Raw genomic sequence first — 27,588 nt, 5'->3', positions numbered from 1 at the left:
TCGGTCCGACTGACAGTACACACCAGTGCACGCAAACCAAACAGCACGCTAATTGGCCGACTCGTTGTCTAGCAACCGAGCACGGTTCAATATGATTGGCTCTCGTCTGTAATGTACTTCCAACTGTTTTAATGGCAATTCATTAAAAAAAAAAAAACAGTAGTTTAATCTAAAATTATTTTTTTAAAGCCAGTGGTTGAAAGTAAAGAGGTATATTTATTAAAGCACTGCACTTATGAGTACAATTTGATCACTTGAGGATCTCATTGAATGCTTTATACTTCCCATCTCAGATGGAAATATGTACTTTTTACTCCACGACATTTATTTGACAACTTTTGTTACTTTACAGATTCAGGTTAAGCATTTTAATACAATATATAATCAACTAATAAATGATGATGTGTAGTTCAAGGTTAAACTATCCGGCATTATATAAAGTGATTAAATGAGTTCCACCTTGCAGTTGCAGCATTAAACTGATGAATAGGCCTATTATAGTATTATCCAATGGCCCTTTCTGCATTATAAGTAGCCTACTTTCACTATTGGTACTTTAAGTATATTTTGATGGTAATACTTAACTTTTATGTAAGTAAGATTTTGAATCCATGGGTTTTTACATGTAACAGAGTCTTTTTAGACTGTGATATGTGAGTACTTCTTTCACACCTGTTTAAAACACACTAGTGAACAGTTGTTGTTGTTTATTATTATTTTTGCTATTATGATAATTATATATATTGACTATATACATACATATACATATAGTCACTATGATAATCATCAAAATAAGCTCAAGTAAAACAGGCCCTACTCTATCCATCTTGCTATATTCAGAGACACCAGTTAAATCTGTAAGGAGCGAGACTTCAAAAATGTTAAATGTTTCAATTTATTTATTGACATAAAGCAGTGAAAGTTAGTTAGATAGATACACAATATGAATGAACAAAATTGCGACTTTAAAGTAATTTTAATGCAATTTATACATAACTTAACATAAGAACAATGAAATAGCTCATTGGACACAGACAGTGAGCAACACCTTACAAAACAAAGAACTGCACATTGTTATTTTATAAAAAGTAAAATAGTTGTTAGTTAGATAATAGTATGATACTAAGAACTAATTGAAGTTCAGCTGGCAACTGTTTGTATCAAATCTGTTCTGCATCAACAAGGCAAACTACATAATTAGTACTTCTTGACATGTAAACTCATAGCATTGTCAATGGTTTGGTATTTTTCATTTCCAAAGAAGCAACATGAGTGAGTAATCGTGAAATACTGAGACCCTAATTTTCAGAAACATACAGAAAAAATTAAATTACGAAGTTTATTTATCTCACCTTTCCTGTGCAAAATGTGTGTTTGGATGCCAGACCTTAATCGAAATGTTTTAAAATGTACAGATTCAGATGGAGTTTATCTAAGTGCTTTGCAAATTTTTATTTATTTATTTTAAGAGGGGTTTTTCTTTATTATCAGGCAGTGAATATCTCATTTACTTTTAATTTATCAGAAATAGAAAAGTGCCTCAGGGTACAAATAAATCTATATTTGAGAGAAAAATTATTATGTGATGATTTTTTTAAAAAAAGAAAAAAAACGTTTCCTCATCTCTGGCATGTTTTGCTGCATATATATTTTTTACATTCTTCCCAACAACTAAAAAAAATGTTGAGTCATAATTTCTACAAAATGATATCAAAGTGCTTGCCATCATCACTTCTGGTCACATCAGTGGAGCCATGACAATGACAAACACTTCTGAACACTTTACTGGTTTCATCTATTACATTTACAGTGCAGTGTATGACATTTAAATCCATGATCAACTATTAATTCATGCTATCATTGTATTTGAACATGTAAACCCAATGTAGCTCACTGGAGATAATTCAATTGCACAACACAAAGCCTGACCAGTTCCCATACAGTTATTGTCTTTTTATTGTTATTTTAGGCTCTACCCAGATCTAGTCACTAACTGGGACTGGGACTCCTCTGAATTCAGATGTTCTGAGCAGTGGGTCTGTGTAATCCTCTTTCTTTGCTTCAAGCCACCATGTTGTCATCTCCCCTTTACCCTGTTGTAGATAAATAAGAGACAGAGTGGACAAGAGAGAGAGAGGAGAGTCATATTGCAAAGCATGTGTCCCTTTGAATTTTTAAATAAAGCCATTAGGGTTTGCTGGGGGGGCAGAGAGCAGCTGAGGTCACCTCTTAGCAAGACATCCCAAGTGTCAGCCGCCCTGTCCGCTGGGACTGAGAGCTGAACCCCTCCTCTTTAATCACACATGGCATCCCCGAAAAAGAGGTCTTAGGTTACAATGTGAACAGAAGCCTGTAGAAGTGGATGATAAAATACTTCCCTGAAAAGCAGAGCTAATGGCAGACACACCCAGTGAGTCTCTAAAGCCTTGGAGGAAGGTTTTGAATTTCCTGTGATCTTTTCAGATCTCAGCCTCATAAATCCCTTGGCCTTTTCAAAGCTTTTTAAAGGTGCTACAAAAGGAAAAAGTGAGATTCTATTTTATTATTTTATTATAAAGCAGGTCGAGGGGTTCTATAAATACTGTGAAAGGATCAAAACGCTCAATCTACAGAGAAATGCACACAGCCCGTATTCAGAAACAGTGCTTTTAAACAAGCCGTTGAGACTTACGTACGGTTGTCAACTATATGTATAGGCAGAGTGCTATTACAGTGTCTTTACAGTAATTTACTGGCTGCAGTGAGGGTCAGAGACAATGAGTGCATAGATGCGGAAGACCCGGAAACGCTAACCAATCAAAACATACTGGGCTTGTTCTGGAGGGGGGCTTAAAGAGACAGGGGCTAAAACGGAGCATTTAAGACGGTGAATACAGGTATATTCAGACCAACAGTATGAGAAAAATTATTTTTTTTGGCCTACCCTGATTGATATAAATGGATTTGACAAATAATAATAATAATAATAATACTTGTTAATATAACACAATTCAATTAAGTGAGATGAGCAGAATAAAATGGCCCATCACTACACATTGTATTCCCACCATTATATATACTGTATATATACTATATATATATATATATATATATGAATATAATGTTACCTTCACAATGAGTGTTCCTCTGCATGTCAGAAGGTAACCCCTGAGTGTGTGAAGCAGGTCAGCTGTGGCACCACTCACCTGGATCTTCAGAGCTATGGACAAAAACACAGCATGTGATATTGCATAGTAATATGAACAATACACACCTGAAATGTATTGTGGCAGATTTATTCCTATTTTCTTTGTGCATCATTGTGTGCAAATTATGCTGTTATTTCAACAACTTTTGTATTTTTCTTCACTGCAACTTCCATGTTGTAACTCCACTGTGCTGTGCCAGTGAGCAAACAAAGAGATAATCCTTTTTGGCACTACAGCAGCAGCAACAGCACAGGCCAAAGGCTAATTATGAACTGCCATTGAATGACACCGCAGACACACTGTGGAATCGATGCAAGACAATATTAGAAGAGCACACTGAGACAAACTGTGCCATGTTGAGACATTAATTGGATCAAAGGCAGTGTATCTAATCCTTGGTTACCTTCACTTGTTGATTCCATGCGAGATGCTGTGTTGACAGTGTCTCCAAACAGGCAGTAGCGAGGCATTTTGGTGCCAACCACTCCGGCCACAACAGGTCCTGGCACAATAAAACAGCAGTGATTGTAAAAAAAAAATGTTGGGTGAATAATTGCTGAATCCTGATTAATTTGGATTTCAATCTTTGAGTTATTTTTTTATTTTTTCTCTATTTTTACATATATGTACAGTATATATGAAGCAGTCAAATAAATGACTGTGAACATGAAAAATAACAAAGATATGTTAATACAAGAGGGTTTTCAGGCTACATATGTGATGTGATATATGATAAGGCTCTTATCTCTCTCAATTTCTTACTTGTTCTATCTTACAATACATATAATTTATGTTGTCACACTAGAGGGCGGAAAGCTCAGCATTGAGAAGACTTAAAATATATACCTTTAAATTTAAAATGATTATTACCATTTTACATTTATATTTCATTTCAATAATGTTTGACTTCACATATACTGTATGTAAAGGTTGTTTAATTATCTTTACTTATCTCATCTTACTATCACGTACTGCAACCTTTGAGTATTGTAACTCTGAGAATGTGTCTTCACTCTGAAAGCCATCTGTTATATTAACCTCTGGGAAGGACAGCACAGGACTAATTGATAAACTGATGCTGAACACAGGCGAGATGTCCCCAGTGAGTGGAAAAGGATATTAAACATGAAGAAATGTATAAGTTGTTTATTGTCCATGGTCATGGTTTGGTATTTTAAGAGAGCTAGTAGTCCTTTAGACTTGGTATGCCTTATGTGAGGAGAGTCTGGACGTCTGGAGGAAGTAGGATTAAGATCTTGTGCATAGGTTTCCTGGGTCCTATGGTAAAGAGTCTGGACCAAGGGATACACAAAGCTGTTATGCCCCCTTCGAGGTGGTGTGATTATACGTCATTCTACATGGGACCCACTGCAAAGGCTGAGCGACTGTTACTTTTAGTTTTTGGTTTGACTGTCTATGCATGCAGTACCAAGATCGTTTCTAGTTTTCCTCTTTAGTACCTGAGTGGATGCCGGCACGTATCTTCAGCTGCGTGTTGGGTTTGTGAGGGATCTTGAAACTGTGGCAGACACTGACCAAATCAAGAGCCATGCTGGCTATCTCTCCAGCATGATTGATGCCATTTTCTTGAGGGACCCCAGAGACCACCATGTCTGGAAGATAATCCAGTTAGCCAAGACAAGAGACAAGACAGGAACACATTCAGGCGCTCTTAAGATGGTAAATTTGTTGTTGTTTTTGCCTTTTAAACGGTTATATCAATTGTGGATCAGCCTCTCCTAGTGTTTTATAAAAGTGATTTGTCAGCTTTTAAGTTCAAAATCACTTTATCATCCTTACTTACAAGCATCCCCTATTGTCTCCACTTTGTAGACGTCGTAATTATCAATAATGTCATCAAAGGCGGTGTAGAGCTGGTTGAGGAAGTTCACAACCTGGTGGGGGGTGCTGGCACCAGACAGCTGAGTAAAGCCAACAATATCGCTGCCACAGGGGAATAATACAGAGTCAGTCATCTCCAGTTCTGCATTTATGTAACCAAACAATTTACATTGAGGGAAAATCCCATTGAAAATGTATTCGTGTTAATAAAACAAAAGTCACACTCCAGAGTAACTACAACCCAACAAATGCCCTTTACAAAATAAAGGTCTATTTAATGAACTTGCTTTATGCAAACCTGAAGTAGACGGTGGCATTGGAGTAACTCTGAGCCTCTGATGTTCGACCTTGACGAAGGTCATCAGCCACAGGTTTTGGTAACATACCTGCACAGGAATTTCATGACTTAAAAATAATATTCTAAGAAAAACATTGAGCTAAACTATTGTTTGCAGAGTTCTCAAAGATGCTTTACATACAAGCAGTAAACTCTTGGAATGATGAAGGTGCTGTTTCTGCGCCACTAGATGGCAGTGAGCACATTTGACTGTATCCTTTAATACTTCAAGATTTACACTTCAAGTGTAAGTAACTCATATGAATAATTAACTGAAATTAACTTAACTGTAATAACCCGGTATATGCATTTTATAGTTTACAGTTCATCACCCTTTACATAATGAACTACAAATCCAGTGCTTGTTGTAAATATATCATTGTTATTTCTGCAACGCCACCAAGACAAATTCCTAAAAGCAGTACTTGGTCAATACCATGATTCTGCTGGGGATCAATCATTAGAGCCATGCAACCCCTCACTGTTATCCTGACTTACTGTATAACAGCCGATCCGTCTTCTGTTTCTCTTGAAGAAGGTCCTGTGTTCTCTCAGCAACTATGGCCTCCAGATGTTTGCTGTACTTCTCCATCTGCAGTTAAACCAACTCTGTTTGTGTCTGAAACTCAACTTAGCATTTGTCTTTATTTCTCTAATGTCACATTATATATGATATATTTGTATTCACTGCAGATTTGAACTAATGTCTTATGTAGCTTTACACCAATTTTTTTTAATTATTATTTTTTTAACCATATTTCAGTGTGTTATTACCAGGTTCATCATCATGTCCACGGGGCTGACTTTGTGCGGGTTCATTTTGTCAAGCATCTTCTTCACCTGCTCAAACGTGGGCCTCATGGTGACGTTATGACTCCAGCATTTCTTAATAAGCTGCTCAAGTGTTCCAGAGAAGACAGCAACACCTCAAACGGTCAAATGCTTGCAGGTATTGAATAGCACATTCATCAAGAGCTTTAGTACCAATATCACATTTTTGCATATCCAATTCTAGCAACATTTCAATCATTTGCACACCAGACAGACCTCACAGTAGTCTCCTTGGCTGGGACAGTCAGTATCTGCCTTCCCTGCTTTGACTTCAGGCAGAGGGGGGCGCCAAAAGATATCAACCCTTGGTCCCTCAGCCTGGTCCTGTTAGAGAGGACTGCTGGTTACAAAGCTAAGATCAAAAGGAAGCCGAAGGTTGTAATCTACAGAGAAGGCTGCCATACTCACTGAAATGAGGTCAGAGCGAGTTGCAATCTCAACGAGAATCATGGAGTAGCTGAAGAGAGGAGGAGGGAAATGGAGAGAGAGAAAGGATATCATTATCATGTACAGTATATTCTAGTGAAAAGAGTCAACATCTAACATTTTTCATATATATCTATATATGAAGACAATTGCCTGTCCACCATAACACAATTTCCACATCTGTGATTTAACTGTCTAATCAAATGTGCATGCTCGATCCAAAATGAACTTTAATTTTATCAAATGTTCATGAACTGCTTTACAATTAATGGCAAATACTGTGACCTCAAACATACCTGTAGACATCTGCTGCTGGTGTCATATTGGAGCTGTTTCCCAGCAGGACCTCTGGGGCACAGTATATACGATTTACATCCCCAAATTTGAAGCCATTACTGACAGCCTCAAAGTCCTCCCTTCTGTAGGCTGGGAGCCCATAATCTGAGGCCAAATAAAGAAAAATACGATGCACGGTGAGGTAGGTTGTTGTTGTTCACTTTGCCTTGATGATAACACTGCTGCTGGTGTAGGATGAGTCATACAATGATCCCTATAAGCAGATGTTTTTGTTTCATAGTGTTATTTAAAGGTCCCATATTATGTTTATTTTCAGGTTCAAACTTGCATTTTGGGTTTCAACTAGAACATGTTTACATGCTTTAATGTTTTTCTCATACAGTCTGTCTGAATACTTGTATTCACTCTCTGTCTGAAATGCTCCGTTTTAGCACCTTTCCCTTTAAGCCCCCCTTCGAAAAAGTTTGCTCTGATTGATCAGCGTTTCCTGGTTTTTCGCATCTGCGCTCTCGTCATCTCTGCATCATCATTGCAGCTAAGGAATGGCTGTAACAGCAATGTAGCTTCACTTTCCTATATATAGTAAAGACATCACAACCATACAGAAGTCCTAACTGGCTGTGTGTTTCTCATTGGATCAAGCGTTTTGATACTTTCAGGGTATTTATATAGCACCTGCGTTATAATTTTAAAAAAACATGGAAATTTTACATTTTACAATATAGGACTTATCACAGATGTCTGATTGTTGAAAACAGAATAAGACAAAGACTGAAATGCTTTGAAGCTGCACATTACGGTTGTGTCCGAGGATTTTTTTACCAGAGATTTTGCACACCCAGCGGTCGTCAATAACACAGTTTCTAGTGTGAAGTCTCCCATGAAACAACCTGTGTTGATGGAGGTAGGACATCCCACGGGCGATGTCAGTGGCAAAAGACAGTCTGCACGGGAGAAGAAACGAGAAGAAATTTGTTGTTTGTATATCAGGGGTTTTGTAACAAAAATAATTTCCCCCTGGGATTAAAGTATTTCTGATTATGATCTCATTCCTATGATTCTTGAATTGTGGTGTAAAAAATTTTGAGTCTAGAATGGAGCTAAAATTTTACATTTAGCATTTCATCACGTTATGTTGACATCTGTGGAATAAAAAAAAACACACACACACCACACAATCCATCATCCAATCAACTGCAAACAGGGATTCCTAACCATTATCTTCAGCTCCTAGAGTGTTAGTATGAACTGTAAAAAAAACTAAAATAGATTAGCATAACTCATGCATTATTTTTATAGATTTCTATACAAATAAGTATAGTACTGCAATAATGATTTTTTAAGATGATGGATTCATCGTCTGATTCCTTTTTCAATTAATCAGCCTTAATATTTTCTCACCTGAAGCCCCAGTTTATGGGGATGTCGTCATTCAGCAGGACATCAGACAGACTTCCTTTGGGGCAGTACTCTGTGATGATGCTAACGTAGGGGACCTCGATGGAACCACCAATGAACTTGCATAGATTGGGGTGGTCCAGTTGCCTAGCCAATATGAAAACTTATATAAGCTCAAGGGGTCAGGGGGGCTTTATTAAGGCAGTACTTTTTTTTTTCCTGCAGGTTTTCTCTCACCTAACTTCTTTCACCTCCTTCCTGATGGTTTTAGAGAGCGTGAAATGTTTATTTTGGATGTGCTTCACTGCCACCGTCCTCCCATCACTGCAAGACAGTAAAAATAACCAAGTCAACTTCATTACCTAATTACAGAATATGGAATAGATTCATCTTTTTATATTTGTGGCATGCATGGGAACCAGTCATACCACTTTAAGAACAGAAGTTGATTGTATAAATTTGAACTTAAACATTATATGCTGTATTATGAATATTATACTTATAATTCAAGACCGTCCTCACCAAAAAAAACATTGGTTGATTGTGCAAGCAGCTTATTACGACCCATATTTACGTTAATTGTTAGTATGTAACCGCATGCATCTTATACAGTTCTCCCATCATGGCTGCCAGGGTTGCACAACTGGGCTTTTGCACAAATATTTTCACAATTCAAACAGTAATTAAAAGGTAATGTTTGCAATTGATACAGCTTTTTTTAATGCCATCCCTCCAATATATTTGATCTCTGTTCATTTAAAAAGTTCTTTATCTGTTATGACCTCTCAGCCAGCCTCTGTGCTTCTGTAACATATACATTTCCCTTTGGGTATCAATCTTGAATTTTACACTGCTACACACTTTATGGTGCTGATCTATATATTATTGTCCATATTTTATTGATCCATACAGCAAAAGAGTAAGAGTGAGGTGGTGTGTCTAAATGAAACAGTCAAAAATAATATCCTTTTACTTCTGCTGGTTGAATGTCTCCTATTCATGCAACATATAGCTTACACTAAAAAAATAAAATTTCTCACTAGATGCCTGGCTGGATGAAGCCCTGTTTGAAGGAAGTGTTGACTCCGGAACACACGGTCACAACAGTAGTTTGACTGATGGTGGAGTTACTCTTGACACATTGCAGGCTCATGGTGCTGCCGAGGCCCATGCAGCACAATTTACCTGCAAACACCGGATAGTTAGATACTCAGTAACATTTAATTTGAGAATGCAATACCCACAATCGTGACAGATAAACCAGATAACATGACAGATCTATCAATCATATTCTTGTCACTTTAAAGTAAAATTAGCTGCTCTAACCACTGTGCCACCGGCTGCCCCACGAAAAGAGGCTGAAGGTTCTCCGGCCGTGGGTTTGACTCTGACCTGCGGCCCTTTGCTGCATGTCTCCTCCCCTCTCTCTCACCCAATTCCCTGTCTGTCCTATATAATAAAGGCTTGAAAAACTACTTCAAATCTTTAGAATAAAAAGTACCAATTAAGCACATAAAAGTCTTATAATGTGATGTAAGCAAAGTTGTCTGTATGTGTAAATATTATCTTTGAAAAACTTCAGCACGAGACAAGTTACCAAATACTATGTTTTTGTAGTTGATGATCCAGCTTTCATCCCAAAGCATCCTCTGTTTCTGGTACTGGAGCCACTGCCGGGAGGAAGAGATAAACAGAGCGTTAAAAAACATATCCTGTGTGTGTGTGTGTGTGTGTGTGTGTGTGTGTGTGTGTGTGTGTGTGTGCCTGCGTGTGTGTGTATGTGTGCGTGTGCGTGTGCGTGTGTGTGCGGCACAGACTGACCACCATGGTTAGGATAAAGCCGCTGCTGAAGAGAGCAACCGGGAGCCCGATGGCCACCTTAATAATGATGGGCATCGGGCAGATGCCACAGTCTGCAGGACAGTTCAGACAGTTCTCCTCCAGCTCACAAACATCATCCCCACACACTGAAACACAAACACATATTTTATATTTAGTGGATTCAGTGGAGGAAGAAGTGGGAGATTGTTTACTCGAGTAAAAGTAGAAAAAAACGCATTATAAATGTATCTGTTACTGTTATAAGTAAAAGTCTTGCAAAAAAAACCTATATACAAAAGTACAGTAGTCGCTTCAAAATGTACCAAAATCAAAAGTACTCATTATGCACAATTAATAATTTCAGAAGTGTTTAATAATAATTATTGATTAATTCCCGAGTAAATCATGTTAATGCTGCAGCTGATAAAGATCATTTAAACTTGTTTATATACTACTGGGTAGCTTGTGAATCACCCCCAAGGATAGATAAAGTCTTATCTTGACCTATGATAGTATATTATAATTTATTTTGTTACATTTTGTATTAATCTAAATCTGCAAAGTAACTGATGAGAAAAGTTATAACATAAATGTGGCAAAGTAGAATATAGTAGTATATAGAGAAGCAGAAAATGGAAAGTCTCTTTGTCTGGTAAATAAAACAACTTACATATTTAGTTCTGTCGTGTTCAACTCCTATAAAGATGGTAATTCTGTACGGATATCAACAAGTCCTGGCTGAGACATTATTTTAGCACATACTGATTCAGCATATCAACAAATGGAAACTTAGAAGACTGACCTTGAGCGCTGACAACAAGCACTTTGGACTCCAGGGCTGCGTGCATCTGCCCCATTTTGATATGAGCTATGACTGAGGTGACTCCCACGTGGATCAGCACCACCTGTATGTGAAAACACATCATTCAAGAAAATTTAACAACAAAATGATTGTCGATCATTCCTTGCTAAAATAAAATGCATGCATAAAAAAATTCTGCAAACTATTTAAACCATTGATATTATTCTTCAATTATTCAACCATCCTTTAGTGTACTCTGTCTTACAAATTAAGAGAGGTGTATGTGTTATTTGTATAAGGAATTGTTTGTCCTTTGAGAAGAGAAGGTGCTTTTTATCAATATAAAACATAAAAAAATGATGAACCGTATGTGTGATTTACTATGTCTGTATATCCAGAAGTGTGTTCAACATAGTACAGTTTTTTTTATTAGCAACTAATCATGATTACAATGTGATGAGGCATGTAAAAGAATATGCATGTTAATCGTGAGGGGTTTTATTGTCTTTTTGTATTATTATTATTATCATTATTATTATTTGGTAGAGCAGCTGAAAAAGACGGGAAAGAAGGGAGAGAGAGGTGATGATCAAAGGGCCATGTTTTTTTCTCTCTCCTTCTACAAGAGGTTTTTAGATAAGCTGTGTTTTTACCTCACCTACACATGCATTTAAGTTCTGTTTACTTTTTCCCCTATGCTCTGATGTTTCTTTCTTTGTTTTTTTAAAACGTGGGAATAAGACATTAAACCTAAATATTCTGCATGATTTTAACTACATAAATAGAATTGAATTATACAGGAATTCATGGTTGTCTTTACTTTTAAAGCATTTGATGAGCCACAATCCAAAGTATGGCTTTGTATACTCTTGTAATTTGTTACTAACAGACAGGTAATTAAAACCTGCTGCAGTGTCGTATCGTGACATATCAACATAACAGACTACGGGCTCCACAAAGGATGTGTCACTTTGATCAAACTCATGTCTTTTATGTTTTGCTTGTGTGTAAGTTGAACATCTGTCATTAGAGAGACTCTTTTACCCAAAAAGAAGGTTCTGGACCATATTGTCAGTGAAAAAAGGCAGTTGGGAAATTGTGAAATTTAATAGTAAAAGATTTTTTCAGACATCTTTTTTAAGAGAGGTTTTTGTCTTTGTGTGTAAAAAAAAAGGAAATGAATTGTCAATACTATTAGGATATGGGGGCTGTAAGAAATACTACAAATGTTCAGCAAACATCAACACATGTTAAAGATTTACCCATTCTTTTGAAGAGTTTTGTTTGTGTTTGCTCACCTTTGAAGTCCAGAATTTCTGGGACATCTTGCCTGCTTTTGAGACAGTGTGAGTCACTATTTTACCATCGTCAGGAATCCACGGGCCACATATTCCGCCTTGTTTCTGCAAAGACACCAGAGGTTTCTGTTCCAAAACGTGGTCTTTTTCTTTGGCTCTTTAATGTGTTTGTAAGTGCTGATACTGTTCTTGATAACTGTTATTAGGGTTCAACAAGTTGTGTGCTCACTCACTGAGTAGATGTGTCACTGCTTCACTAGAAAGTTTTAATAACGAGTTTTAAATGAGCTGTCAAGACGTCTGTACGGTTGGGATGTCACTAAAAGAGACAAGCGCTGAAAGGGATCGTTTCAGATGGAGGAGATGGATCCCATTTTACGATTTTGTGTGTGTGTTTGCTTGCTGTAGTGTGATGATGACAGAGTGGATTGTGTTTGGTAAAGATGAAACCAGTGTTGTAATAAACACTTCTGGTACGCACCATGAGACCAAGAGGACAGGAGTGGATGTTGGCGTGATACACACAGCAGTTCATTTCATTAGCGTTGTTCCAGTTTACAGGGCACTCGTGTTCATGACAGAACCTCTTTGCTTCTGACGCATTACTAGAAGGAACATAGGAGGGAAGACAAATACATAAATGAACATAAAATCCTGTGATGCTATTCACAATGGAAGCTCAAACAAAAACCTGCTGCCTTCCTCAGAGCTTAAACTTGAAAATGAAAGCAGTATTAATGAATTACACAGATGCATCAGTCTGGAATAGATCATCCATTATCTGCATTATCTGATTAATTGCAATTTTGCATTACGTAAGACACTGTGCGAAAATAAATGTACTTACTTCTTCTGATTATTTCCAAGACAAAAATACACAGAAATACAGACACACGCACACACACACAAACGCACATGTGTGTGTGTGCATTTAGGGCATGGCAGAGGTTTAGGATGCCAGGCGTTTATGTAACACACTCACCTGAACTGGAAAATCTTGTTCCTGACTGCGTACTCGTAGAAGGAATCTGACGCTGTCACCGTGTACGAGACATTGAACTCTTCCCCATTGGTTACTTTCTCTGGAGGACGCTGCACCCAGGCCATTTCCAGACCTGTGACAACACACATGCTCGGCAGCTGAGCATACATAGTGTGTAGATACAAGTGTACCTATGCATGCAGTAAGGGATACTGCCAATGTATTTGTACATAATTACGTTAAGCCACACCTACATAGTCAATGTAATTTATTCTGGACAAAAGTTGTAAATTATGTCTCCCTCCTTTTCAGCCCAAAGAGGAAAATCATCTGATTTTAAAATAACACAAACTGTACATAACCCAAAGACACTACAGATCAGCTGTTTCAACTGCAATGAAACACTCAAACAGACAAATAAATGCATTATAAACTCACCGCCGCAGTTAATCATGTTGAAGTCATTTGGACTGTTGATCGGCCAACAGTCGTACTCTGTGTTGTCCAGATCATGCCAGCAATTTACTCCCTGCAGGCAAGGACAGGAAGCTTTTATTATGTAGAGGCATTTTTTGGTGCGTGTAAACACATTTGAAAAGTATGTTAAGTGTATTATCAAGGAGTCAGGGCTTGTCATGTGTTAATGAATTAAATACACAACTCAGCTTTGTTAAAGCTTGTTAGTTTTGAGACAAAATGATAGTTTCTTTTTAAAAAAAAAAGGAAAGAAAAGGCAAATAACAGGTGATGCCAACATAACTAGGAAACACACTACATTGAATACATGTTAATAAGAATCCCAGTATTATCTTTATTCAAGATAAATTACAGATTTTTTTATAATGGAGTAAGTCAGCCCCACAAGAAGCTAACAAGTAACCCAGCAATACACAGAAACGTCACAAGCCCATGGCCACATGAACGCAGCAACAAGTGTTTCTGACAAGACAACAAAAGCAAGAGGGGTACCTCAGCAATAAATGAAAATGTGAATATCACACAATCAGATGGCACAGTAGCTTATATTTCTGCCTCTGTGTAAATACAGTCACAAGGAAATGCATCACCCCTGCCCTCTTTTCACATCATTAACAGGTTAACCTTAAACATCTGTGGCTGTAAGTCCACATTTCCTCTCTGGAGTCAAATCTGTTGTAGTGTTATATTTATTAATCGTCTACTGTGGGAGAACTTACCAGCAGGAAACACAGGTAAAGGGGTGCCGCTGTCCACAGAGCCATGAGGAGGTTTGCCGTTGTGCAGGACCTGCTCTGAACTGACTGACTGAGTGAATGACCAAATATGTGTGTGTGTGTGTGTGTGTGTGTGTGTGTGTGTGTGTGTGTGTGTGTGTGTGTGTGTGTGTGTGTGTGTGTGTGTGTGTAGTCACCTCAATACAGCTTAAGTGCCCTTTTCTTCCTGATGCCCACTGTCTCCCTTGACCCTAATTGTCCAATCATGTCCAATCAGCAGAAGAGGCTCTCCAATCACAGTTTGATCACGTTCTCATCCACAAGGTGCGTCAGCTCACCTTCACTGTCCTAAAGGTCAGAATCACCAAAAGCTCTCTGCTTCACCTGAACTCACCACACACCTCTACTGTTTAAAGGGGGCATATCATGCTCATTTGCAGGTTAATAATTGTATTTTTGGTTTCTACTAGGACATGTTTATATGCTTTAATGTTCGAAAAACACTTTCTTTTTCTGTCTGAATATACTTGTATTCACCCTCTGTCCAGTCTGCTCTGATTGGTCAGCGCTTTCGGGTCTTTTGCATCTGCGCTCTTGGTGTCTCTGCAACGTCATTGCAACCCGAGAATGACTATAACGGCACCACAGTGGCACTTTCTACCTATATATAGTATAGCTGTGACATCAAAACTGTACAGAAGTCCAGAATGGCTCGTTTAAAGGTACAGTTTCTGAATACAGGCTGTGTGCATTTCCTTTCAGATTTCACAGTATTTATAAAGCACCTCGACCTGCTTTATAATAAACAAAAAGACGTGGAAATCTCAAAGGATTTGTCTTTTGCACGCCATTATTACTGTCTGGTATCAACGTGACAGTTGATTTGAACAATCATCCTTGGTAGACATGATTGTAGGTTGTTTAATGGTAACAGACTTTCATTGTCTTCCTTGAGGATGTATCAACAGGAAGCATCATCTTGTGTGGTTACATTTACCAGATCAGGGAGCTCTTGGTTGGGTAACTTTTTGGCTGCGGCCGGCAGCTCTAGTTCTGTCCGCCACAAAAATTTCCCAACACTACAGCTGCCACAGTGTTTGTCCTAGGAGGCTGAAATTTGGCAAGCATGTGTATGTGAAGGTGTGTTTGTGTTGATGCCAAATGGCTAAAAGGTGCCATATAAATGAAATTGGCCTATTGCAAATAGACACATCCACTATTGTTGACAGTGGGATGATTGTAGGTATGTGGCCACAGCTCTTGCGAATTGATATTCAATACGCCTACACCTCAACTTTCTCAAATGTTGTTTGACAAAAAACAACATATACAAGCTTTTTCCAGAGCTTTCAGCCACAATTATGGTTGAATCTGATCAAAGAATGACACAACGACACGTGTAAATGGGTGAATGAGCGGCAAATTATGAACGTATTTGGGTAAAATCACTATAATTTTTGAATATGACAAGTTGTAAAATAGTGATTTGTGCACTGTCTATTATTTTAGACTGACAAACTCCTTGCTTCCATTTATCAAGTAACATCATTATTATGTGTATCATAGTGTTCAGTTGAGACTGAGCTGAAACCTTTGCAAGAGAATTATGTAAATTGTAGATGTTTTAACTTTAAACTTGGCCTCATGAGTCCTCGCCTTCATGGCACAGCGGTTATTTTTATCTTTTTATCTTACCCTGTGTGTAAAGATGAACATTTTCCTTCTCTGCCAAATCTGTCTGCCCTGAGATTAAGATGAAACCAAAAAAACAGCATTTCTGAACATCTGTGAAATTTAATTGGCTTTTCAAGAATGCATAATTACAGCACAGCTGTAGAAAAAGGCCTGCCACACCACACAAGTTTACAGTTCATGTTTTTAGGAATGCAAAACCAGAGAGGCACGCAGCAGTCGGGACAGTTCTCCAGAGGGCTCTGCTGAGGACATACAAGTACTATAACAAATTACAAGACTTTCATAAACACATAAACTGAATCATTTACATCCTGAGAAGTTTTACATGAGCAATATGTACAGTGTTGAACCTTTTGCTGCTTCAGGGATTAAAAGCTTAATGGGATTTTACAGCATAAAAGGAGTTTCACCTGTGATTACAAGTGTAAAAGCAGGTTACCTGGAATATGAGGTGGGAATATAAACGCCTGTGGTTCTGTGGTTGCAAAGAGCAAAGGGTTAGGAACAATAGATTTGCATGTCGACATGTAAATTAAGTAAATTAGGAAATTAAAGGGGATATACAGTATACGTATACAGTGTCTAGTATTAAACAGCACCCTTTCAAAATAAATACTGTAATTTACATCACGGATGGTAGTTTATAAACTACTGAACATGTTTTATTTAAATACATTTCAATCTTCCTTAAGCCAACAAAATTTGATCATTTTCCAGAATTTGATGGGTGTCATTTACAAGAAAATTCAAATAGTGTCGGTTTACTGTTAATTTACAGAAAGCTATACTAAATTCAGATCAAAATACTTTCATGTGTTTTTGCTTTTTACTGATGCAACGGCTTTCCACTCTAATTCAGATGAGGATCTTGTTCCATACACTTAAGAGTCAATTCTGTTTTTCTAAAGGTCATCCACTAATTTGCCAGAACAGAGTAAATGATCCTAAAGTGGCAGCTCTTGAGCATCAGCAATCTCTAGCAACGGTACTTCATCAACTATTGACTGCAGTACACGTCATGAATAAGGAGTAGGGCTGCAAAAAACGAGGAAAAATATCTAATTGTGATTATTTTTGGCTGATAATGAAATTACCATCCACAATTTTGGATGCAATGATAGTTTTTGTATGAATATTCTCACTTTCATTGAAAAGTATATTAAAATAATGGTGTGATTTATGATAGAGGTTCTGTACCAAACAAAGATTTTTTTTTGTCTCTTGAATATGACTTGTAGGCTGTGTCATCTCCGCAGCACCACAATAATTAATTCATAAATGTATTTTGACATAGTTTTCCTTATATAAATGTGCCCCCTGCAATTTGGATATTGCACTAGTCCACACTGCGACCTCTATATATGCTCTCTAAAAACTTGGCAGCCCTAAACTAGAGTGTCAGATAATCTTTTTGCTGTCATCTGCACTGAAGTGTTTTCGAAAGTTACAACAGGCATTATCAGTTAGTGACAGTTAATTTAATGAAAATCAGGAGACACTCAGACTCAGTCAAACAGGATTTACAAGTAATCTCATGGTTTGGTTTTACTAACTCAGGTGCCAAGTGGGTGGTGTGTGCAACGTTTAAAAAGGCTGCAGCCACTCTGCTTACATGCTCACATGACAATGTTAGAAGGCTGATGTTGAGCAGATATCTTCATCTGTTCACCGTCTTACTTCAACATGCTAAACATTTGCCAATTACCTCTAAAGTACAGCTGAGGCGGCTTGCTTTTAACAGGTATTTAAATCAAAGAATAACATTTTTGACTTGGTGGTGGCGCTGGAGAGAAAGTGAGGGGGGAATTATCAAAATTATTTAGGGGGAAATGAATGTCTGCAACAAATTGTATCATATCCATACAATAGTCGTCTAGACATATCAATAAACTGTCATCCTCATGGCGTTTCTAGAGGAAAAGTCAGTCGATAACATTTAAGGTTCATCGTCTGGAAACCATGAATGTCTACAAAATGTTGTACCAATCCATGTGGTGCATGTTGACATATTTCAATGAATGTCTGTACAAAATGTCATGGCAAACCATCCAGTGATCGTTGAGATATTTCAGTCTGGACCAAAGGGAAGGACCAACAGATAACATTACCATGAGCCACTGCTAGCAGAAGTTTTAGTAAATGATTAATGTATATCATTATAGATCAATCAAATATTATTTAGCACATTCTTGGTACTTTAAGGGAATCATATTCAAACTGTTCATATTAGAGGTTTCTACTAATTACTGCATGTTAGGGATGGGTATCATTTAAAAAAAATGATGCCCGTACCAATCCCAGCACCTGTACATTGATATAGTTACCAACAGAGTACTTTATCTGAACACCGAACTGCCAACCCTGTTAAATACGGATACTGTATGAGTTGTGGCTGCTGGCCAAACACACGTCACGTAAGAACTTTTGCGTTGATTGGCTGCAAGCAAAACCATACAAAGTCTTTTTCTCCCCAAGATCTGGGTACAAAAAGGAACAAAATGCAGATATCTCATGACTGGAGAAGTTTCAACAGTACCTGGTTTTGGGTCATTTTGATCAACACCATAAAAATACCCAGCTCTATATTCGTTAATTGTAAGATAGTTGAAAGCTCTTCATTGAAATCAAGTGCTGTGCAAATATATTGTGCACAGTATATTTGACAAATGATTTCAAACGGCTTACAGTTTAAAAGTAACACTACGCAGGAATGATCATGAAAGATCTTGTTTCAATAAAGAAACACCACCATATGAGCTGTAAACCTTCCACTCACCACTCTTATGTGACATTAGTACACTACCATGATACAAAAATGAAATAGCTTTAATGATGTCATGTCTTTTACAGCGTTGTGGCATAAATACTGTACATCAGGTTGAATAAGTGTCATTTCAACCCTGTCAATGATTTAACATGTGAGGCATCTATTCAGTCATATCCTCTTCGGTTCCTGCAGGTACACTCATATTGCTGAAACTCCAGCAGGAATCCAGTGTCGCAACATCATTTTACAACCCTTGCACTGTCAGGTGAGCAGCTGTTACGTCAGAGCAACAGCAGCCATTCAGTGAGCTGAAGTGGACGTGTAAAAATGCTACAGTGAGAACCTCCATGAGGTGCTGCAGGAAGGAGTTGATCTGTTTGTAAAGGTGAACAGATGGGACAAGAAAGGAGTTACTGTTATCTTTTCCCAGAAGGCAAACTTGCTTTACAAAAGAACACAGGGTGGGATTTTCTAGGTAAGCTTCTTTCTTAAAATTGGCCAAAACAAGCAGGTCATGCTGAGCATGCTGGCTGTCATACATTTGAAAATTAATACTTTACCTTTCTCTTCTTTAAGTTATTTTGCAAGATTTACAAGTAGATACATACCATATAGTACAACAGTATATATTCACTGGCTGTGTTTAAAAACAGGAAATCATCTTTAAAGCTTTCCCTTATGCAAGCAAACCTACAGTTTAGTTTTAGTATCTGATTACTAACAAGATCAATGTCCTAACCAGATCACCCATTACAGCACTGCTTCCTCAAAAGCCGCACAGCATGTAAACCTAAAGGATGTACACACATGTAAATTTGGGTGAAAGTTAAGTCACCCATTGCATGATTTTTACGCTTTTTAGAGGTAAAAGTAGAAATGTACCGCTGTGTACTTCATACTAGATTCTTTCTTCAGCCATTGCAGAGCAGAATTGTTCAAGTTTAAATAACACACAAGGATGTGATGAGGAATACAAAAGGAGACAGATACAACAACAGGAATCTCCAAATACACATGAATGGGTGTATTGTGTCCAAAAATTGCATCATGGTCTCCTTTTTATTTCCATTTCATCAGCTCTACACTGGAGCAGCTGGCCTGCAGTGTCTCTTCAAGAAAGTACTCTGTGGAGGACGGCGACAACCTGAGACCAACCGATGTGGTTTCTCTTTCAAGTCAACTCCAATCTTTATCTTCATAGGTACGTCCAGTCAGAGCTAGACATGTGTTCTGGTTAATTCTTATTAAGTTCCATTTTCAGGTCTTGAGTATGCCCTGATCATCAGTTTTTGTCTCCTCTGAGGGAGGCTGACTGTTGCCTGTATCCTGAGCAGAACTGAGCGGCCTGGCGTTGGCCTTCGTCGACCGCTGCCGCCGCGTGCCATTACCAATGCAACGCATGAGGTTCTTGAAGGTTGTCCACATCTCCTCGTCCTTGTAGGAGTAGATACAGGGGTTCATGACAGAGTTGAGTACAGCCAGTAGCAGCAGCCAGCGTTTTGTTTTCATGACCTTACAACTCTTACAGTTGAGGCCGTCCAGTAGCAGAACCACCAGGCCGGGAGTCCAGCAGATCACAAAGGCCCCTTCAGGAAAAAAAAAATACAGCAAATCACACATAGTAAGTTTTTATAATGCATCACACAAGTATCCCTTTTTCTGTGCAGGTGTCAGTGTGAATACAATGGCCATTTGCTCAAAAGGTCAAAAAGGGTATTTTTATAATAGTTTTATAATAGTTTTAAAGACCGAACTTTCTGGGTTCTTGTTGTCACCAGAGACTCAAAGAAGTGACCGTGGCTGGCCAAGAAAGTCAGACACGTAAACCCTCGATAAAACCACAACACCTTGTTTTGTGCACATATCAAACACTCTTTAGTGCTGCTGGTAGGCATTAGGGATCGACCGATATGGATTTTTTAGGGGCGATGCCAATACAGTTTTTTCAACAGCATTAGCCGATGACCGATACGAACTGCCGATTTTCTTGAGCCGATATTTGGAGTCAATACTACTTTTGCTACCTCAATTTGCATCACAAAAATTACACAATGATGATAACAAATGTTACGAGTCTCAATTTTTTGAAAAAAGGAACATTTACTGAACTTTAAAAAGGCGTCTCCAGCAACACCGAGCTGCCTGTGCACGCCTGTCTGCAAACACAGCAGCTGCATCGGCCGATGCATCTAAAATACTCATCCAACTCTCACAAGAAAACAATTAAGCGCATGTCTAACTGGTAACAGTTCCCCTCCCTTTTGAACTGTTAAATACATTTTAACCCTAACAAGGAATTGTTCTTTCTCTAAATCTGGTAGCTACAAAAAGTTAACTGTAAATAAGTGCATAATAATGCTTTTCTTATCTTTTAATCTAACAAAAAACTTGTTTATGATGCTATAGTCATATATAGTCTATCGTCTTATTAACACATAATTAATATATTATCTTTATCATATTTTAAAGCATTCATGCAATATATTATTAATTGTCTGTGAAGTACTTTATTATAAATTAGCAATCCAGATTAAAAACTTAAAGTCATTAACTCTTAACACTGCGCTCTTATATTGGTGAAAAATTGAAGCAGTCTAAGAACAGTTATCTGCTGTTTAGTGGTGGAGTTAATTAGGACTGCACCTAATGATTATTGTTTGATTCGTCTCTATTCAAATTCTCATCTTGTTTTTCTGCGCAACAGTCAAAAACCCTGAAGATACTCAATTTACAACACAGCAAATCATCGCATATGAAAACCTGGAACCTGGGAATTTGACTTTTTTTTCTTTGACAAATGTCGATTAGATATTTAATTAATCAAAACTGCTGAATAGATTTCTGTTGATTGACTAACGGACGGATTGCGCCACACCTTTGAGTTGACAAACAGGCTCCTGACTGTTCAGATAGGTATTCAAAAGAAAATAGATAAATTAATCAGAATTAGAATCAGAGTGTATTTGATGTTTTCATGTATTTCCATTAATGAAGCTTAAACATTGAACGTATACAATTACCTGCATTAAAATTCACTGCATTTTAGCAATACCATCCTAATAGCATTCCAACAAGCACACACAGGTTGGGAGTACAATATGCCATTATTGTGGGTAAATCATTTACACTGTGTTTGGTAGACAGATGATACGATAGGTCGCACGGGGCTAATGAAACAGACAATAAGCACTCCATTTCAAACATGTTTGGGCACAAAAACAGAGCTACTAAGACATTTCTGGAAGACACAAGCAGCAACTTGTCTGCACTACCCACATCTCTAGTGCCTCAATACATCTGTAGAACTGTTCTATTCATCTCTCTCTCTTTCTTTGTCTCACGTACACAGGTATGAATACATGTGCACACAGACGTAAAGGGTCAAGTAGAAACGTTTTCAAGTTTTTCACTGCTCTAAGGCCCGAAAGTCAAAAGGTTTACCACATTTTTACAGTGAATTTCTATTCTTATACTCATTCCTCGTCCTCGTTTTTTCCTTCTTTGTCTTTGATGGCCCACATGTTCAGAATAAAGCGAACTGAATTGAAATTGCGTGAGACCCCATTTAATGGTCTTCCATTGGCAGTTTTTCATGCATTGAAGTTTAAAAGTGGACTTTATTCCCCTTTAATCTATGACTGAGAAAAAGACAGAGGGTTTTAGCACACATTTCAAGCATGTGTTATTTTTCTCTGTTGGTATTTATTTGACGAAGGTGGTTGCACTTAAAGAATAAAAACAGAATCAGAATGTGCTTGGCATAGTTGATGTGGCTGTAGGCTATAAACTGGTATATTGATATTTTATCAAACTGGTGTCATGAGGTACAAATCCCATGAAGAGAATTTGCACATGAATTAGTTCTTTACTTCTTAAGTGTCAGTGGATATGTCTGACTCTATCCATCGCTTATGCACTCAGTCGTTTTACTTCTGTTTCAACAAAGCATGTGTGGGTTAAATACAAACCAAACTGGTTTATCTAGATACCAGTTACACTTGAGCAGACTCTTTCTGCAACAAAAGTTTTTTTTCCCCCCCTGAATAATAAAGCTCATTGAGCTGGACCTGGCCGCATGTCTCAGATGTCTTTAAGATGTTCTTCCTCTCTCTCAGATATCGTTGCTGTGTGATTCATGCCACCTATTACAGGTCTTTTTTACAGTTCACCCCAAAGTTACAACAACCGCAACAGGGAATGCAAGGGAACAATTCAACATCAAAATCAGCTTTGTACTTCCCAAGCACGTGTGTTGTTATTAAATATTTACACCGACACATATACAGTCTCCTGTTGGCACTACATGTCCGGACTTGCACGGAAAAGTAGTGCGCCTGTGCAAGCTTGGAAATGTTGTAAATACTGTTGTAAGGTTTTAGGGACAATGCATGTGTTTGGGAAGTACTGTGCGTATGACTGGATAAACAACACTCGGGTTATACTGCACGAGTTGCGTGAGAGTTTGTAAATGTTACTTCAGTGCATCAAGACTTATCTCTGTTTATGGATTTTCTGTTCACCATGGAGGCAAAGTTTTCTTCATGAATTCAAGGCTATACTTGAGTAACTGATTGAGTAAAGTATTCCTTTAACAATGACCCTTGTGTACTAACACTTCCACAAGCTCAAGGGAGCTCTGCAAAGCATCTGAAAGCAATTGACAAAGACCTCAAGTATAGGTTATTCTGCTTCTTCCTTTTTTTTTCTGGATGGGTGGGGAAGAGGGGACATTTATTGAAGGCCAGTGTGGTGTGGTATAGATGGTACGCCACACAGGCTCAGGAGCAGTGTCCTTGCAGGGAGAGATAATTACACAGCAGTCTGGAATAAAGTGTACAAAGGCAGACAGCTCCTACGCTACAAACTGTATTGAGCCTTCTGGCCAGGCAACAAGAAGAGTGCCCAAAGAGACAAAGAACAATGACAGACTGTTATTCTGCAGGGCGACTGTGCAATGTCAATACAATATCTCATGCATGGTTTTTATATGATACGAAGAGTGTTTCAAAACATACATCCTGTTGAAACACCTAAATAAAAAAATAAAAAAGTCAGGCCTGGATATCTGACCGCCTCATCTTGCATGAGAAGAGAAGGAAACCTCAGCCTTTTTTTTTTTGGTTTCCTACTGGGAAAATAACATTGTAGTGCTGCACCAATTAGCCCCATTAAAATAAATATATATATATATATTTTGAATGATCTATAAAGCAAATAATTTAATGACAGATTAGTGGGTAATGGGTTTAAGCCACAGGTCAGAAACCCAACAACAATCTGACAAAGGGACAAAAACACAAGATACATACGGGGGGACTGCTGACTTCTTTTGCTTTCAGACTCACTCTCTACTGAAAGCATAAGTGTTTGTGTTATAATGCTCAAGGTTTTCCTTCATATCAGCCAGATTACAATCCAGTGTGTTCAGCAGTGACTCATCGAACCACCAGGACTTTGTGACCCTGACTAAAGACACACAGGTATACACCACAACTACTTACACCCGACTAGTCTGGGAAAGGTTCTGACTCAGTGTACTGATGATGCTGCACAGACAGCACTTTCATGACAAGCACCTACCGAGCACAACCATGACCGTCTTGATGAGCTTGATGGGCGTCCTCTTGCGATTGATGGAGCCGCTGGTATGTGGCGAGAGCACCGCCGTCTTCCTCTTGACGTAGGTGTAGATCCTCGTGTAGATAACCACCATCACTAGAAACACCACCAGGTTAGACACAGACCAGAAGATCAGGTAGCTCCTGCTGAAGATGGGAGCCAGCTGGGAGCAATCGCTCAGGTTGCAGATGCAGTTCCAGCCCAGACTCGGCACAGCCCCCATGAAGATGGAGATGGCCCACACCAGTACAATCAGCAGGGTCACCCTCCTCTTGGTCAGGTTGCTGTGGACTTTCCAGTTCATGACGGAGATGTAGCGCTCCAGAGCTATTACCAACAGGTTAGCCAGCGAGGCTGAGAGACTGATGTCCAGGAGACCTTGACGGATAAAGTATCCTTTAACGGTAAGTTTCCATGACACCTCACCTGTGTTAAACATCAGGTACACGTACGCTATGCCTGCCAGGAAGTCCGAGGCGGCGAGGTTGGATAGGAGATAGTAAAAAGGGTAGTGAAACCTCTTGTTGGTGATGACGGCAGCTACGACCATGGCATTGGAGACCAGGATGAAACAGCAGAAGAGAGAGCCCACCACCTGTACCAGGATCAGCTGGGTTTTGTCCCATTTATCAGCAGCGCCAATGTTGTGGTAGAAGAAGTCCATGGACTCATTGTAATGACAGCTGTGGTTCTGTTGGGCCATTTTAGAGATGCGTCTGTGGCAAGAGATTGAGAAAACATTAGTGGAACCATTTATCAATTGAAGTAGAGCAAAAATTAAAAGATTGTTATTTATCAAGCAAAAAATGCCAAATGTCATTACCTGCTTCTCAAATGTGAGGATTTGCTGCTGTTCTTTGTCTAATGTGATGGTTCATAAAATATCTTTGGGTTTTGGACAACTGTTTTGACATTTGAGACAACATTTGGAGACTTCACCTTGCTGTCTGGGAAATTAGGATTATAAATATTATAATTTGTCACAATTTCCTGACATTTTGTAGACCAAACAACCTAAAATATAGCTATTTCAAATCAATGTTGTAGGTTTTAATCTATTAAATAAGAGCAAAAGGTATTATGTCATGATAAGATAGATCAAAAGTCAGAATTGAAATCTTTTATATAACAGATCAGAACATGATGCCAATTCTCCCAAGGCCAATTAGAGATTTAATGACTCGACTCCAAAAAGGTAAGTGCACATGCCGAAACCCATTTACCGTGAGAAGCTGCTTTGAATAAAACTTTGAGATCACGGCACGGGCTATGACTGAAGTTGAACAAGATAGTGTCCATAGCAACATTCAAAAGAGAGTCCTAACCACACGCTCGGTCATTTTTTACATAGGCTACCTGTAGCCTACAAACACTTGTTGAGTAAACTCTTCAGAAATGCAGCAAAACAAATATCCCGTTGGTAATTCTGGGTGAAGTAGCCTAGAGCTTCACCGTGGCTTGAGAAGCCTTTGTTATGCAATTCGCTTTACTACCTGTCGAAGTAAAGGTAGGGAGGGAGGGATGAGCAAGTCCCACAGCCTGACAAAGACAAACACAAACTCTGGCAGGAAACCATGTAAAACAGACAAAACAAACACTCTCGGCCAACAGAAACCCAACTATAAACCCCAAATAATAACAAAGAGAAGAAGAACAACAGTGAGCCAGGTGAGTTTACCTGCGCGAAGGTGTCCGCGGTGAGTCAGTAGAGTACAAGTTGCGAAATATTCCGTGCCGAGTTAATGACCATGTTTCCCCCGCTGCTGGGGACGGAGGGAGGTGACAGCACGGAGGACGAAGAAGCGAGTGCAGGCAGAGAAGTTGAGCGTCTTTACTTTGAGGCTTCAGCTCGGTGACGTCGAGGGCGTGTGCGTGCCACCCAGCCTCACATGTGAATTCCTCCGGTTGACCGCACGAGTCCCCGCGAGCTCACTGGTGCCATCAAAACACCGGCACTGAAGTGGGAATGAACTGTTTCATCTGTTGTTGTTGTTATTGTTTTTTTGAAGGAATGTAATCCTCCTGTTATTTTGCTCAAAAATAATTGACAATTTTACCGACATTTGATTTATAATGTACAGTGTAGTGAAAATAAAGTACATTTCCTCAATTTTGAGGTACTTGTACTTCACTAATTCCATTTTATTCAACTCAATTCAATTTTATTTATAGTGCCAAGTCATAACAAAAGTTATCTCGGGACACTTTAGATAAGGAGTAGGTACATACCACACTTTATGACTGTGATTTATAGACCTAACAATTCCCCCTTTGAGCACAGTGGCAACGAAAACCTTCTCTGTAACAAGCAGGAACGACAGACAGACCCAGCCTATGGAGGTCGGACATCTGTCCTGACCGGTTGGGAAGGAAGAAAAGGAGAGAGAAAGAGAGAAAAGACAGACAGGTGGACAAAGAGAGACAAAGACAGACAGACAGATACAGTCCCAGAGACGCAAGCAACCACACAAGTAACAGTAACTTTAATAATATCTATAGTAATGTGAATCTGACTTATGCAGTATGTTATGGCAGTTAATACAGTAGAAAGTACAGCTAAGGTGAAAGAATATGACAATGATAATAATTATGGTGGTAAATAATATGATCAGTGATGAGTAGGGGTAACAACAGCTGTGATACAATGATGTATATTACTGATGGTGTTTTTATGGCTACACATTTTATAATTTATAAAACTAATGATTGTATATAGTGATAATAGCGGCAGAAAGAGTCATGCAGGACCACGATCAGCAGATGAATTTGAATTAGTAAGATGCATTGATGAAACATGAATGATACAGACAGAGGAGAGAAGCTCAGAGCATCAGGAACAGTACAATTCCCCGGCAGACTAGGCCTACAGCAGCATAATTAAGCAGAACAAAATCAGCTACTACTCCACATTTCAGAGCAAATATTATACTTACTAGTTACTTCACAAATTAATATTATAATACAAATTAATAATTATTAATACAACATATTATCAACAAATAAAATAACATATATGGCAGATTAAGCAACACAGCAGTTTATAAATTAATTAGAATTAGCACCACCTTTATCAGCTGCAACAGAAGATATTT

General features: G+C 38.4%; 3 protein-coding genes across 3 annotated transcripts; all 3 read right to left on the bottom strand.

Annotated features, from left to right (window-relative positions):
* Positions 1 to 1,982: 1,982 nt before the first annotated feature.
* LOC310945033 (atrial natriuretic peptide receptor 2-like) lies at positions 1,983 to 9,490 on the bottom strand (the record flags this gene model as incomplete). Its single annotated transcript, XM_083910974.1, has 15 exons — positions 1,983 to 2,093; positions 3,108 to 3,199; positions 3,592 to 3,690; positions 4,649 to 4,801; positions 4,993 to 5,132; positions 5,329 to 5,416; positions 5,866 to 5,959; positions 6,142 to 6,261; positions 6,415 to 6,522; positions 6,607 to 6,655; positions 6,921 to 7,065; positions 7,744 to 7,865; positions 8,323 to 8,466; positions 8,557 to 8,643; positions 9,360 to 9,490. 15 exons carry the CDS (start codon positions 9,488 to 9,490, stop codon positions 1,983 to 1,985), a joined length of 1,683 nt encoding a protein of 560 aa, XP_083767100.1.
* A 391-nt stretch (positions 9,491 to 9,881) lies between these two features.
* LOC310945031 (uncharacterized protein) lies at positions 9,882 to 14,463 on the bottom strand (the record flags this gene model as incomplete). Its single annotated transcript, XM_083910971.1, has 8 exons — positions 9,882 to 9,989; positions 10,141 to 10,286; positions 10,943 to 11,045; positions 12,241 to 12,345; positions 12,722 to 12,845; positions 13,223 to 13,355; positions 13,661 to 13,751; positions 14,419 to 14,463. The coding sequence occupies 8 exons, from the start codon at positions 14,461 to 14,463 to the stop codon at positions 9,882 to 9,884; spliced, it is 855 nt and encodes a 284-aa protein (XP_083767097.1).
* Positions 14,464 to 18,920: 4,457 nt separating this feature from the next.
* On the bottom strand, positions 18,921 to 26,283 carry lpar3 (lysophosphatidic acid receptor 3). Its single transcript, XM_083940642.1, has 3 exons — positions 26,175 to 26,283; positions 24,458 to 25,212; positions 18,921 to 20,463 (listed from the first exon to the last, which is right to left on the bottom strand). The coding sequence occupies exons 2-3, from the start codon at positions 25,197 to 25,199 to the stop codon at positions 20,135 to 20,137; spliced, it is 1,071 nt and encodes a 356-aa protein (XP_083796768.1). The 5' UTR covers positions 25,200 to 25,212; positions 26,175 to 26,283; the 3' UTR covers positions 18,921 to 20,134.
* Positions 26,284 to 27,588: the final 1,305 nt, after the last annotated feature.

The sequence above is a fragment of the Echiichthys vipera genome, assembly GCF_963691815.1.
Source record: "Echiichthys vipera genome assembly, chromosome: 3".
NCBI classification, from domain to species: domain Eukaryota; kingdom Metazoa; phylum Chordata; class Actinopteri; order Perciformes; family Trachinidae; genus Echiichthys; species Echiichthys vipera.
This window is presented reverse-complemented; position numbering and strand designations above follow the sequence as displayed.

Excerpts from the sequence above, each read along its gene's own strand:
- lpar3 (XM_083940642.1), bottom strand. The coding sequence starts at position 25,199 with ATGGCCCAACAGAACCACAGCTGTCATTACAATGAGTCCATGGACTTC. Across the intron at positions 20,464-24,457 it reads GACGGTCATGGTTGTGCTCG|GGGCCTTTGTGATCTGCTGG; the intron begins GTAGGTGCTTGT and ends TTTTTCCTGAAG.